The following is a 13030-nucleotide window of genomic DNA, read 5'->3' on the forward strand; positions in this document are numbered from 1 at the left end:
GGCAGCCACTATAACTCAAAAATAAAAATATATATTTACATATTGTCTCTATAACAAGTTCAGTTGATAGCCCATAGCATTCCAAAGTTAAAGTTAAAAGACTGATGGCACCGGTGCCCATATACTGTAGCCTATATAACATATCACCATAGCATACCAGTGGCTATTTTTGTTAATACTGGTATGTCAGATTAGCTCAATCGACAAAATTCAACCTCCGAAAAAAAACATAAAATAACCATTCAAAACATGAAAAACATACATAAACATAGAATTAGATTTTTTATTGTGTGAAAATGTTCTAATGTGTGTACAATATGCTTATTTTTTTAAATGTAAATAATTTACTTGTGTTGCAAAATGTTAATAAAATAAAAAGTGTTACTGTTTGACAGAAAGTGTCTTTTTGCCATCATTTCCCGTTTGGGGAGGAAAAAAAGACCAGTTTTTGTGCTTTTAGTGGTCGAAATATGTTGGTGCTTTTAGGGTCAATCTTTGTACCATGCTCAACGTCCCAACTCCTTATCTGGAGCTCTCATACAGTACATAGGGAGCTCTCCAATGCACACAAGTGGCTAATGACTATATGGGTCAGCCCTGTAGGCGGTCATCATGAGAGAATGGACAGGCTGGAGTGGGCTCATAACAGAGAGAGAGAGAGAGAGAGAGAGAGAGAAGAGAGAGAAGAGAGAGTGAGAGAGAGAGAGAGAGAGAGAGAGAGAGAGAGAGAGAGAGAGAGAGAGAGAGAGAGAGAGAGAGAGGAGAGAGAGAGAGAGAGAGAGAGAGAGAGAGAAGTATCATCAATCAACAGCAGACATCTACATTTTCTCAGTGAAAACAATGTACTGAGGCTCTGATTTGTGGATTTGTTGATAAAAATATATATATTTGGACTCAATTTGGCATGGAGCTCTGCTGTAAAAATTGATGGAAAGTGGTGTTGGGGGAAAACATACAACCTTTTAAAAAAAAATGTTATATGACCAGGTAAAACCCATTGAGGTTAAAAACCTATTTTGCGAGGGTGACATGGCAAGAAGGCAAAACAAGGAAATAGCAGTGTGTCCACAAAACATTACAGAAAGATACAGAATACACACAAAAGACCAAGTGTCACAAGTTAAAGATACAATTGAAGATTATAAACAACTGCAGTCATCACAAACAGTGTTGTCGATCTGAGTCTTAAAAACAGGCAAATACACTAACTCCCCTAACTTTAAAATCTTCTGAATCATGTTCCAGGATGAATGGGAATTTTTCCCATCTCAGTTCTAGCCTTATGAACAGACAAGGACAGCAGCGACATTATTAAATTCATTAACACAAACAACAAGTGTGCGGTTAAAATTGGGGAAAAAAATATGTTTTATTTTCACAGGGCCGTGGGTTGAGACAGGGATGCAGCTTGAGCCCCACCCTCATTCAACATATACTGTCACGCCTTGGTCATTGTATTTTGTGTTTTTGTTATATGTTTGGGTAGGCCAGGGTGTGACATGGGTTTATATGTTGTATTTCGTATTGGGGTTTGTATTATTTGGGATCGCGGCTGATTAGGGGTGTTGTTAGGCTTGGCTGCCTGAGGCGATTCTCAATCAGAGTCAGGTGCTTGTCGTTGTCTCTGATTGGGAACCGTATTTAGGTAGCCTGAGTTCGCTTTGTATTTTGTGGGTGTTTGTTCCTGTCTCTGTGTTGTAGTCACCAGATAGGCTGTAATTAGTTTCACGTTCCGTTCTGTTGTTTTTGTATTTCAGTTATTTCATGTACCGCTATTCTGTTCATTAAAGTCATGAGTAACCTTCACGCTGCATTTCGATCCGACTCTCTTCATTCAACAGACGAACGCCGTTACATATACAGTACATTCAGAAAGTATTCAGACCCCTTGACTTTTTCCACATGTTGTTACGTTTCAGCATTATTCTACAATGGATTAAATTATATATATTTCTCATCAATCTACACACAATACCCTATAATGACACAGAGTCCCCCGGTACTGCTGCTCATTCCATGCACCAGGTCTATTTCACCAGCTTTCTAGGCTTCACTGAACTGGATTCATTACCACCAACCCCGGGCTGTCTTGTCTCATTACGCACACCTGGTTCCCATTCCCCCTGATTAGTATGTTATATATGTGCCCTCTGTTCCCCATTGTTCTTGTCGGTTACTGTTCCCATGTCAGTTGGTCTTGTGAGTACCTGTGCTTTATTGTTTAGGCTTTTGTGATACGTGTATTGTGCACTTGTTATTTTGGGTCTCGTCCCATGTAATATTAAGAGGTTTAAACCTCTCTCTTTTGTTTGGGTTACATCCCTGTGTATTTTATAGTTGGGTTTGTTTTGGGCTTCGTCCCTGTGTTGTCCCCGTGTCTTTTTCAAACATTATTTACATAACTATACAGACCCTTTGCTATGAGACTCGAAATTGAGCTCAGGTGCATCCTGTTTCCATTGATCATCCTTGAGATTTTTCCACCTGTGGTAAATTCAATTGACTTGACATGATTTGGAAAGGCACACACCTGTCTATATAAGGTCCCACAGTTGACCGTGCATGTCAGAGCAAAAATCAAGCCATGTGGTCAAAGTATTTGTCGGTAGAGCTCCGAGACAGGATTGTGTCGAGACACAGATCTGGGGAATGGTACTAATATTTTTTTTGCAGCATTGAATGTCCCAAAGAACACAGTGGCCTCCATCATTCTTAAATGGAAGAAGTTTGGAACCACCAAGACTCTTCCTAGCCCGGCCAAACTGAGCAAATTGAGAAGGGCCTTGGTCAGGGAGGTGACCAAGAACCAGATGATCACTCTGACAGAGCTTCAGGGTTCCTAAAGGACTCTCAGACCATGAGAAACAAGATTCCCTGGTCTGATGAAACCAAGATTGAACTATTTCGCCTGAATGCCAAGTGTTACATCTGGAGGAAACTTTGCACCATTCCTACGGTGAAGCATGATGGTGGCAGCGTCATGCTGTCGGGATATTTTTCAGTGGCTGGGACTGGGAGACTCGTCAGGAATGAGGGAACGATGAACGGAGAAAAGTACAGAGAGATCCTTGATGAAATCCTGCTCCAGAGCGCTCGGGACATCAGACTGGGGTGAAGGTTCACCTTCCAACAGGACAACGACCCTAAGCACACAGCCAAGACAACGCAGGAGTGGATTTGGGACAAGTCTCTGAATGTCCTTGAGTGGCCCAGCCAAAGCCCGGATTTGAACCCGATCAAACGTCTCTGGAGAGACCTGAAACAAGCTGTGCAGCGATGCTCCCCATCCAAGCTGACAGAGATTGAGAGGATCTGCAAAAAAATAATGGGAGATACTCCCCAAATACATACCCAAGAAGATTAAATTATGTCATCGCTGCCAAAGGTGCTTAAACAAAGTACTGAGTAAAGGGTCTGAATCCTTATGCTAATGTCATAATTCAGTTTTAATTTTTAATACATTTGCAAAGAATTCTAAAAACCTGTTCTTGCTTCGTCATTATGGGGTATTGTATGTAGATTGATGAGGGGAAAAAACAACAATTGAATCCTTTTCAGAATAAGGCTGTAACATAACAAAATGTGGAAAAAGTCAAGGGGTCAGAATACTTTCCGAATAAACTGTATATCAACGTATTGGCGAGGGCACTAGAACAATCTGCAGCACCCGCTTTCACCCTACCAGAATCTGAAGTCAAATGTCTACTGTTTGCTGATGATCTGATGGTTCTGTCCCCAACCAAGGAGGGCCTATAGCAGCACCTAGATCTTCTGCACAGATTCTGTCAGACCTGCCTGGGCCCTCACAGTAATTCTCAGTAAGACAAAAAGAATGGTGTTCCAAAAAAGGTCCAGTTGCCAGGACCACAAATACAAATTCAATCTACACACCGTTGTCCTAGAGCACACACAAAACTATACATACCTCGGCCTAAACATCAGCGCCACAGGTAACTTCCACAAAGCTGTGAACGATCTGAGAGACAAGGCAAGAACGGCCTTCTACGCCATCAAAAGGAACATAAAATTCGACATAGGATCTGGCTAAAAATACTTTAATCAGTTATAGGACCCATTGCCCTTTATGGTTGTGAGGTCTGGGGACTGCTCACCAACCAAAAAACACCAAATATCCTGTGTACAATGTAAAACAAATAATGCATGGAGAGACGAATTAGGCCGATACTTACTAATTGTCAAAATGCAGAAAAGAGACATTAAATTCTACAACCACCTAAAAGGAACCGATTCCCAAACCTTCCATAACAAAGCCATCACCTATAGAGAGATTGGAACTTGGAGAAGAATCCACTAAGCAAGCTGGTCCTGGGGCTCTGTTCACAAACACAAACAGACCCAACAAAGCCCCAGGACAGCAACACAATTAGACCCAACCAAATCATGAGAAAACAAAAAGAGAATTACTTGAATTAACAACAAAAAAACTGAGCAAACTAGAATGTTATTTGGCCCTAAACAGAGAGTACACAGTGGCAGAATACTTGACTGACCCAAACTTAAGGAATGCTTTGACTATGTACAGACTCAGTGAGCATAGCCTTGCTATTGAGAGAGGCAGACCTGGCTCTCAAGAGAAGACAGGCTATGTGCACACTGCCCACAAAATGAGGTGGAAACTGAGCTGCATTTCCTAACCTCCTGCCAAATATATGACCATATTAGAGACACATATTTCCCTCAGATCACACCATCACAGCAGCAAGATTTGTGACTTGTTGCCCCAAGAAAAAGGCAACCAGTGAAGAACACCATTGTAAATAAACCCAATATTTATGTTTATTTATTTTCCCATTAGTATTTTCACTATTTGCACAAATAGTAACAACACTGTATATAGTCATTATATGACATTAGAAATGTCTCTATTCCTTTGGAACTTTTGTGAGTGTAATGTTTACTGTTATTTTTTTATTGTTTATTTCACTTTTGTTTATTATCTATGTCACTTGCTTTGGCAAAGTAAACATATTTTTCCCATGCCAATAAAGCCCTTAAATTGAAATTGAATAGGGAGGGAGAGAGAGGGAAAGTGAGAGAGCGAGAGAGAGCGAGAGAGAGCGAGAGAGAGCGAGAGAGAGAGAGAGAGAGAGAGAGAGAGAGAGAGAGAGAGAGAGAGAGAGAGAGAGAGAGAGAGAGAGAGAGAGAGAGAGAGAGAGAGAGAGAGAGACTGATTAGCAGCCCAGAGGACAAACCCTGAGAAGCCTCCTGTAAGGAGGGATGAGAGTGTGGGGAGATGACGTGAGAGGGCCAGTGACCTTTGTATTTCATTGTTATTTTTACACTGCCTCTATGCACACGCACAGGGCCCTACACACTACACACACTGATACTCAAACACACATGAACACTCACTGCATCATCTGCACACTCACACAAATGCACATACATTTATACTGACACTCTACACACACTCACATACAAACTGCTGCTACTCTGTTTATACCCTCACATAGAAACTGCTGCTACTCTGTTTATATTCTCACATACAAAATGCTGCTACTCTGTTTATACTCTCACATACAAACTGCTGCTACTCTGTTTATAGACTCACATACAAACTGCTGCTACTCTGTTTATACACTCACATACAAACTGTTGCTACTCTGTTTATACTCTCATATACAAACTGTTGCTACTCTGTTTATACTCTCACATACAAACTGTTGCTACTCTGTTTATACACTCACATACAAACTGCTGCTACTCTGTTTATACTCTCACATACAAACTGCTGCTACTCTGTTTATAGACTCACATACAAACTGTTGCTACTCTGTTTATACTCTCACATACAAACTGCTGCTACTCTGTTTATACCCTCACATAGAAACTGCTGCTACTCTGTTTATACTCTCACATACAAACGGTTGCTACTCTGTTTATCATTTATGCTGATGCCTAGTCACCTTACCCCTATATACAGTGGGGCAAAAAAGTATTTAGTCAGCCACCAATTGTGCAAGCTCTCCCACTTAAAAAGATAAGAGAGGCCTGTAATTTTCATCATAGGTACACTTCAACTATGACAGACAAAATGAGAAGAAAAACATCCAGAAAATCACATTTTAGGATTTTTAATGAATTTATTTGCAAATTATGGTGGAAAATAAGTATTTGGTCAATAACAAAAGTTTATCTCAATACTTTGTTATATACCCTTTGTTGGCAATGACAGAGGTCAAACGTTTTCTGTAAGTCTTCACAAGGTTTTCACACACTGTTGCTGGTATTTTGGCCTATTCCTCCATGCAGATCTCCTCTAGAGCAGTGATGTTTTGGGGCTGTTGCTGGGCAACACAGACTTTCAACTCCCTCCAAAGATGTTCTATGGGGTTGAGATCTGGAGACTGGCTAGGCCACTCCAGGACCTTGAAATGCTTCTTACGAAGCCACTCCTTCGTTGCCCGGGCGGTGTGTTTGGGATCATTGTCATGCTGAAAGACCCAGCCACGTTTCATCTTCAATGCCCTTGCTGATGGAAGGAGGTTTTCACTCAAAATCTCACGATACATTGCCCCATTCATTCTTTCCTTTAACCTCTTCAACCTATGGGGGCGCTATGTCATTATTGGATTAAAAAACGTGCCCGTTTTAAGCGCAATATTTTGTCACAAAAAGATGCTCATCTATGCATATGGCTGCTTTGGAAGGAAAACACTCTGACATTTCCAAAACTGCAAAGATATTATCTGTGAGTGCCCCAGAACTGATGCTACAGGCGAAACCAAGATGAAACTTCAAACACACTCTGTTTTTCATTGTCCTCTTATATGGCTGTGAAAGCGCCACGAATTAGCCTGCCCTTTCTATCGTTTCTCCAAGTTGTATGCAGCATTGTGACGTATTTGTAGGCATATCATTGGAAGATTGGCCATAAGAGGCCATTTACCAGGGTTCCGCCCGGTGTCCTTTGTTGAAATTGTTGCGTAATCTCCAAGCTGCTCGCATTCATCCATGCGATTGAGACAGAGAGGAGACTTCCAGGAATGATATATCATGAAGAGATATGTGAAAAACACCTTGAGGATTGATTCTAAACAACGTTTACCATGTTTCAGTCGATATTATGGAGTTAATGTGGAAGAAAGTTTGGCGTTTGGATGAATGAATTTTTTTTTGGTAGCCAAACATGACGCAGAAAACGGACCGATTTCCCCTGCACAAATAATCTTTCAGGAAAACTGAACATTTGCTATCTAACTGAGAGTCTCCTCATTGAAAACATCCGAAGTTCTTCAAAGGTAAATTATTTATTGAATGTTTTTGCTGGTTTTTGTGAAGATGTTGCCTGCTAATGCTAACGCTAAATGCTAATGCTAAATGCTAACGCTAAATGCTAAATGCTAGTTTGCTATGGTTGAGAAGCATATTTTTGAAAATCTGAGATGACAGTGTTGTTAACAAAAGGCTAAGCTTGAGAGCTAGCATATTGATTTCATTTCATTTGCGATTTTCATGAATAGTTAACGTTGCGTTATGGTAATGGGCTTGAGGCTGTAGTCATGATCCCGGATCCGGGTTGGCTCGACGCAAGAAGTTAAACAGATCAGTCGTCCTGGTCCCCTTGTAGAAAAACAGCCCCAAAGCATGATGTTTCCACCCCCATGCTTCACAGTAGGTATGGTGTTCTTTGGATGCAACTCAGCATTCTTTGTCCTCCAAACACGACGAGTTGAGTTTATACCAAAAAGTTATATTTTGGTTTCATCTGACCATATGACATTCTCCCAATCTTCTTCTGGATCATCCAAATGCTCTCTAGCAAACTTCAGACGGGCCTGGATATGTACTGGCTTAAGCAGGAGGACACCCATGGCACTGCAGGATTTGAGTCCCTGGCAGCATAGTGTGTTGCTTTGTTACTTTGGTCCCAGCTCTCTGCAGGTCATTCACTAGGTCCCCCCGTGTGGTTCTGGGATTTTTGCTCACCGTTCTTGTGATCATTTTGAACCCACGGGGTGAGATCTTGCGTGGAGCCCCAGATCGAGGGAGATTATCAGTGGTCTTGTATGTCTTCCATTTCCAAATAATTGCTCCCACAGTTGATTTCTTCAAACCAAGCTGCTTACCTATTGCAGATTCAGTCTTCCCAGCCTGGTGCAGGTCTACAATTTTGTTTCTGGTGTCCTTTGACAGCTCTTTGGTCTTGGTGTGTGACTGTTTGAGGTTGTGGACAGGTGTCTTTTATACTGATAACAAGTTCAAACAGGTGCCATTAATACAGGTAACGAGTGGAGGACAGAGGTGCCTCTTAAAGAAGAAGTTACAGGTCTGTGAGAGCCAGAAATGTTGCTTGTTTGTAGGTGACCAAATGCTTATTTTCCACCATAATTTTCAAATAAATTCATAAAAAATCCTACAATGTGATTTTCTGGATTTGTTTTCTAATTTTGTATGTCATAGTTGAAGTGTACCTATGATGACAATTACAGGCCTCTCTCATATTTTTAAGTGGGAGAACTTGCACAATAGGTGGCTGACTATTTTTTTTGCCCCACTGTATATCTACCTCTATCGATCCAGTGTCCCTGCACATTGTAAAAATGGTAGTGGAACTGACACTATATAGTGTGCTTCCTTACTTTATCGTGTGCTTCTTATTTCAGATTTTTAACTTGTGTGTTTTTGTTCTACCTTGCTATACACAGACAACAAAAAAACACCTCCTCCTCCATGCTTCACAATGGGAAGCACACATGCAGAGATCATCTGTTCAACTTCTCTGCGTCTCACAAAGACAGTGGTTGGAACCAACAATCTCTAATTTGGACACATCAGAAAAAATCTGACAGATTTCCACCGGTCTAATGTCCATTGCTCGTGTTTCTTGGCCCAAGCAAGTCTCTTCTTCTTACTGGTGTCCTTTAGTAGTGGTTTCTTTGCAGCAATTCAACCATGAAGGCCTGATTCACACATTCTCTTCTGAACAGTTGATGTTGAGATGTGTCTGTTACTTGAACTCTGTGAAGCATTTATTTGGGCTGAAGTCTGAGGTGCAGTTAACTCTAATGAACTTATCCTCTGCAGCAGAGGTAACTCTGGGTATTCCTGTCCTTGAAGAAACTTTGAAAGTTCTTGAAATGTTCCGGATTGACTGACCTTCATGTCTTAAAGTAATGATGGACTGTTGTTCCTCTTTGCTAATTTGAGCTGTTCTTGCCATAATATGGACTTGTTATTTGACCAAATAGGGCTATCTTCTGTATACCATCCCTACCATGTCACAACACAACTAATTGACACAAATGCATTAAGAAGAAAATAAATTCCACAAATTAACTTTTAACAAGGCACACCTGTTAATTAAAATGCATTCCAGGTGACTACCTCATGAAGCTGGTTGAGAGAATGCCAAGAGTGTGCAAAGCTGTCATCAAGGCAAAGGGTGGCTACTTTGAAGAATCTCAAATATAAAATATATTTAGATTTGTTTAACAGTTTATTCATTGAATGAAGTCACAATGTTCATTCTGTTCTGTTCTTTACAAATTAAAGTACATTTAAAAAACAATGTAACAAACCCTAAAACAAGTTGGACCACAATAGTTCATCTTAGCCTGTCATGCAATTGGATTTCAAATGCACTAAATCAGATTAAAACAATGCCATTCACTAATTCTCCTTTTTAAATATTTATTTTCTCCAGATTAGACATCCCAATAAACATGTTTGGAATTATCGCAAAGATACACAGCAGCCTACAATGTTAAAAGTTGAATGGACAACTGACGGAAACAGTGCATTGCCAACTAGCAGAGATGGGACCAAGTCACAATTTTGTAAGTCCTCGAATCCCAGAGCTGACAAGGTAAAAATCTGTTGTTCTGTCAAGTCTCAAGTAATGTCCCAAGTTCCACAGCTCAGGCCGAGTCAAGTCCCTCCCTACTTTTGGGGTTTGAGTCCTCAAGTCAATGGTTAAGTGTTTTATGCCAATTTCATTGCAGTTGCAATGCATCAGTGATTTTGGACCCACATGTTATATACAAACTGCTGCACCTCTTATGTCCTCCACTACCACATAGTCTTTGAAACCAAATGCAACCATTTTGGGGACTGATGATGCCCTGATGCACCACAGGTCCCAGAGTGGTGGGGCAAATTGTTTTCCCGGAGGCCTGGAGCTTTCCCTAATCTGGTAACCTAACCAGGTGCAAATCAGGATCATATAGGGTATGACAGTGATTCATTATTAGTTGTAAAAATGTATTTATATGGGAGTGGGACCAGACTAACATTTTAGTCATTTAGCAGACGCTCTTATCCAGAGCAATTTAAAGGAGTAATTAGGGTTAAGTGCCTTGCTCAAGGGCACACCAACCAATTTTTCACCTGACCAGCTCAGGATTCAAACCATTGACCTTTCAGTTAATGGCCCAACACTCTTAACCACTAGCCTACCTGCCACCTAGATATACAAATATTTTCTAAACAGGTCACATGGTTTTAAAGAAACTCTGGAAAAACTCAGGAGCCCAAACCTTTACACAGACAAAACCACTGCAATTGGACAATTTGTTACGTTTTTCAGATAAAATATTGTAATTGGATTACAGATACTTTTGAAAAACGATATGATTATTTTGAGGACAACTTTAAAATTCAGAAAGGATGTTTGGGGAAAAAAATATGATATTATTAAAGTGATTGGTTTGGGGCGCAAGTAGCCTATAGGTTAGAGCGTTGGGACAGTAACCAAAAGGTTGCTACATCGAATACCAGAGCTGACAAGGTAAAAATATTTTGTTCTGTCCCTGAACAAGGCAGTTCAATTAACCCTCTGTTCCTAGGCTGTCGTTGTACATAAGAATTTGTTCTTAACTGATTTGCCTAGCTAAACGCCAGGGTAGTGGGTTCGATTCCCGGGACCACCCATACGTAGAATGTATGCACACATGATTGTAAGTCGCTTTGGATAAAAGCGTCAGCTAAATGGCATATATTATTATTATTATTATTAAATAAAGGTTAAATAAATAAAACATTTTTAAAAAAGAAGTCATAACCAACCAATAAAGTAAAATGTAACGTCCATATATGGCCAGCTATGTAAACTCTAACATTGATTTATCCTGCAATAGATGTCATTCAATTGGTAACATACATTTGTTGTCTTCTTCTAATGCGTCTTAACGGGAAAGTAATCTAACAGTAACAGAATGTAATCAGATTACTTTACCGAGTTTGGGTAATCCAAAAGTTACGTTACTTATTACAATTTTGGACAGATAATTTGTAACTCTAACGGATTACATTTAGAATGTAACCTATCCATACCTTGCTATAAATAGGCTACATAACATCACCACTTCCTTTACCCTGACCAGAGGGTAAGAGGGGACAGGACGCATTGGCTGTAGTTATCAGTTGCCTAGTTGATCAGACTGGGAATTCATCTCGTTTTCTTCTCATACAGTTTAGGTGTAGGCTGCTGCAACATTTATGTGAAGAGTTCTTGCTTGAGTATGTCGGGAGCGATGTGTTATTACGTTTGCTAAATAAATACTGAAGGACAGTGGAGCGGCGCGCGCTTTGCTAGAAGACGTGCTTTGTGCCCGGCCTGCGCAACCTCTGATTTCTGTGAATCTGTTTGGTCGAGACACAGAACAGAACGCACAGAACCTCCAGTACTCCAATATAAAGGACAGATAGGCTTACATTGTGCGTGAGGTGACAAATCGGGTCTTTAGGGTCGTACAGCTCAAGTCCAAGTTAGGTCACGAGTCATAGATGGTCAGGTCGAAGTCGAGTGACAAGTGTTTTTTCTTTTTGCCAAGTCAAGTCTCAAGTCGCAAAATGTGACTCGTACTCGAGTCCAAGTCACGTGACTCGAGTCCAAATTTCTCCCAAATAGGCTACAGATGTTTGGCTCTCGGTCAATTTCACTGCACTCGGCGTTAGCCAAGACTGTTTTCAGTTCAGTCCTTACCTGTCTCTGTCGGTGTCCGCGGTCCCATCATCGTAAACACACGTCTTGTTTAAGATAGAACATCTGCTGCACATTGTCCGTGCAGCCCCGACTGTATCACACTGGTGGTGGATGTCTTCCGATAAAAAAAATGAACCCTGGCTTGAAACATTCGTCTTATTCATTGATTACATAAGAGGGGCGGAAAGGGAAGCGACCCCCGCGGATGGCAGTTGAAGAGGGTCCACGACCACGGAAAATGCACCCGGGAGGTAGAGAAATTCGAGCATCTTCTGGTCCTCATGGATACATTATGATTAGTTTACACGATGCGATCTCCGAAATTATTTTCCTTTTATATTTCGATTTTACCAGACTGCTGTTCTTTTTGAAAGACTACTTGAAGTTGACATTTTCTTTTGCAAAACAGTAACATCAACAGTCTCTAGGTACGTGAATGGATTGGTTAAAAAATATACTGTTTTTCTTTGTAAAAATATCAAACCCATTTCAAACCAGTCAAGTGACAGCATCTATGTGATCCCTTCAGGATAGCATCATCCATGCTTTTTCTACTGTCACACAGCAACTGTCCTCCTCCTCCGTCCCCGTGTAAGGGCTGTGTTGATGGAATGGATGGGATAACACACGTTCTCAGAATCCGACCAAATCTCATTGTCCACCCATACAACCCAACCATACACACCTCGCCATCTACTGGACAATCTTGCAATTGTGTTTTTGCATCTTCTTCTAAATAGGCGTGTAATAAACAGCAATGAGTAGACTCCGCGCCCTATTATTACAAGCTTTTAAAAGAATACGGCGTTTACGAGTGATGCAGACGCACGTGCCTTACTCCCTAATTGGCAATATCTGTAGATGTGGGTTTTAATTTGAACTCATCATAATTTCTACAGAAAGCTTGCCTGTAGGGAATTATATGACTCACTTGAAAGGGAAGGTTGTAGGCTTCTGTATATAGTTGGCTTTCGGGGGTTATTGTAGCGAAGTGCACTTTGTCACTCGAGTCCTCTGGTGGCGTTTGATGGGATTGCAGCTCTACCATCGCTGAGATTTAAGTGATGTCTTGTTTGCACTGCA

General features: G+C 40.8%; 1 protein-coding gene across 1 annotated transcript in view; it reads right to left on the bottom strand.

Moving 5' to 3' along the window:
* Positions 1–12578, bottom strand: part of LOC118377657 (potassium channel subfamily T member 1-like) — a 180973-nt gene extending 168395 nt beyond the window's left edge. The window contains exon 1 of the mRNA XM_052479946.1: positions 11948–12578. Coding sequence (XP_052335906.1) covers positions 11948–11978 — 31 coding nt within the window. The 5' untranslated portion in view covers positions 11979–12578. The remainder of the gene's footprint in view (positions 1–11947) is intronic.
* Positions 12579–13030: the final 452 nt, after the last annotated feature.

This window comes from Oncorhynchus keta, chromosome 25 (genome assembly GCF_023373465.1).
Source record: "Oncorhynchus keta strain PuntledgeMale-10-30-2019 chromosome 25, Oket_V2, whole genome shotgun sequence".
Lineage (NCBI taxonomy): Eukaryota > Metazoa > Chordata > Actinopteri > Salmoniformes > Salmonidae > Oncorhynchus > Oncorhynchus keta.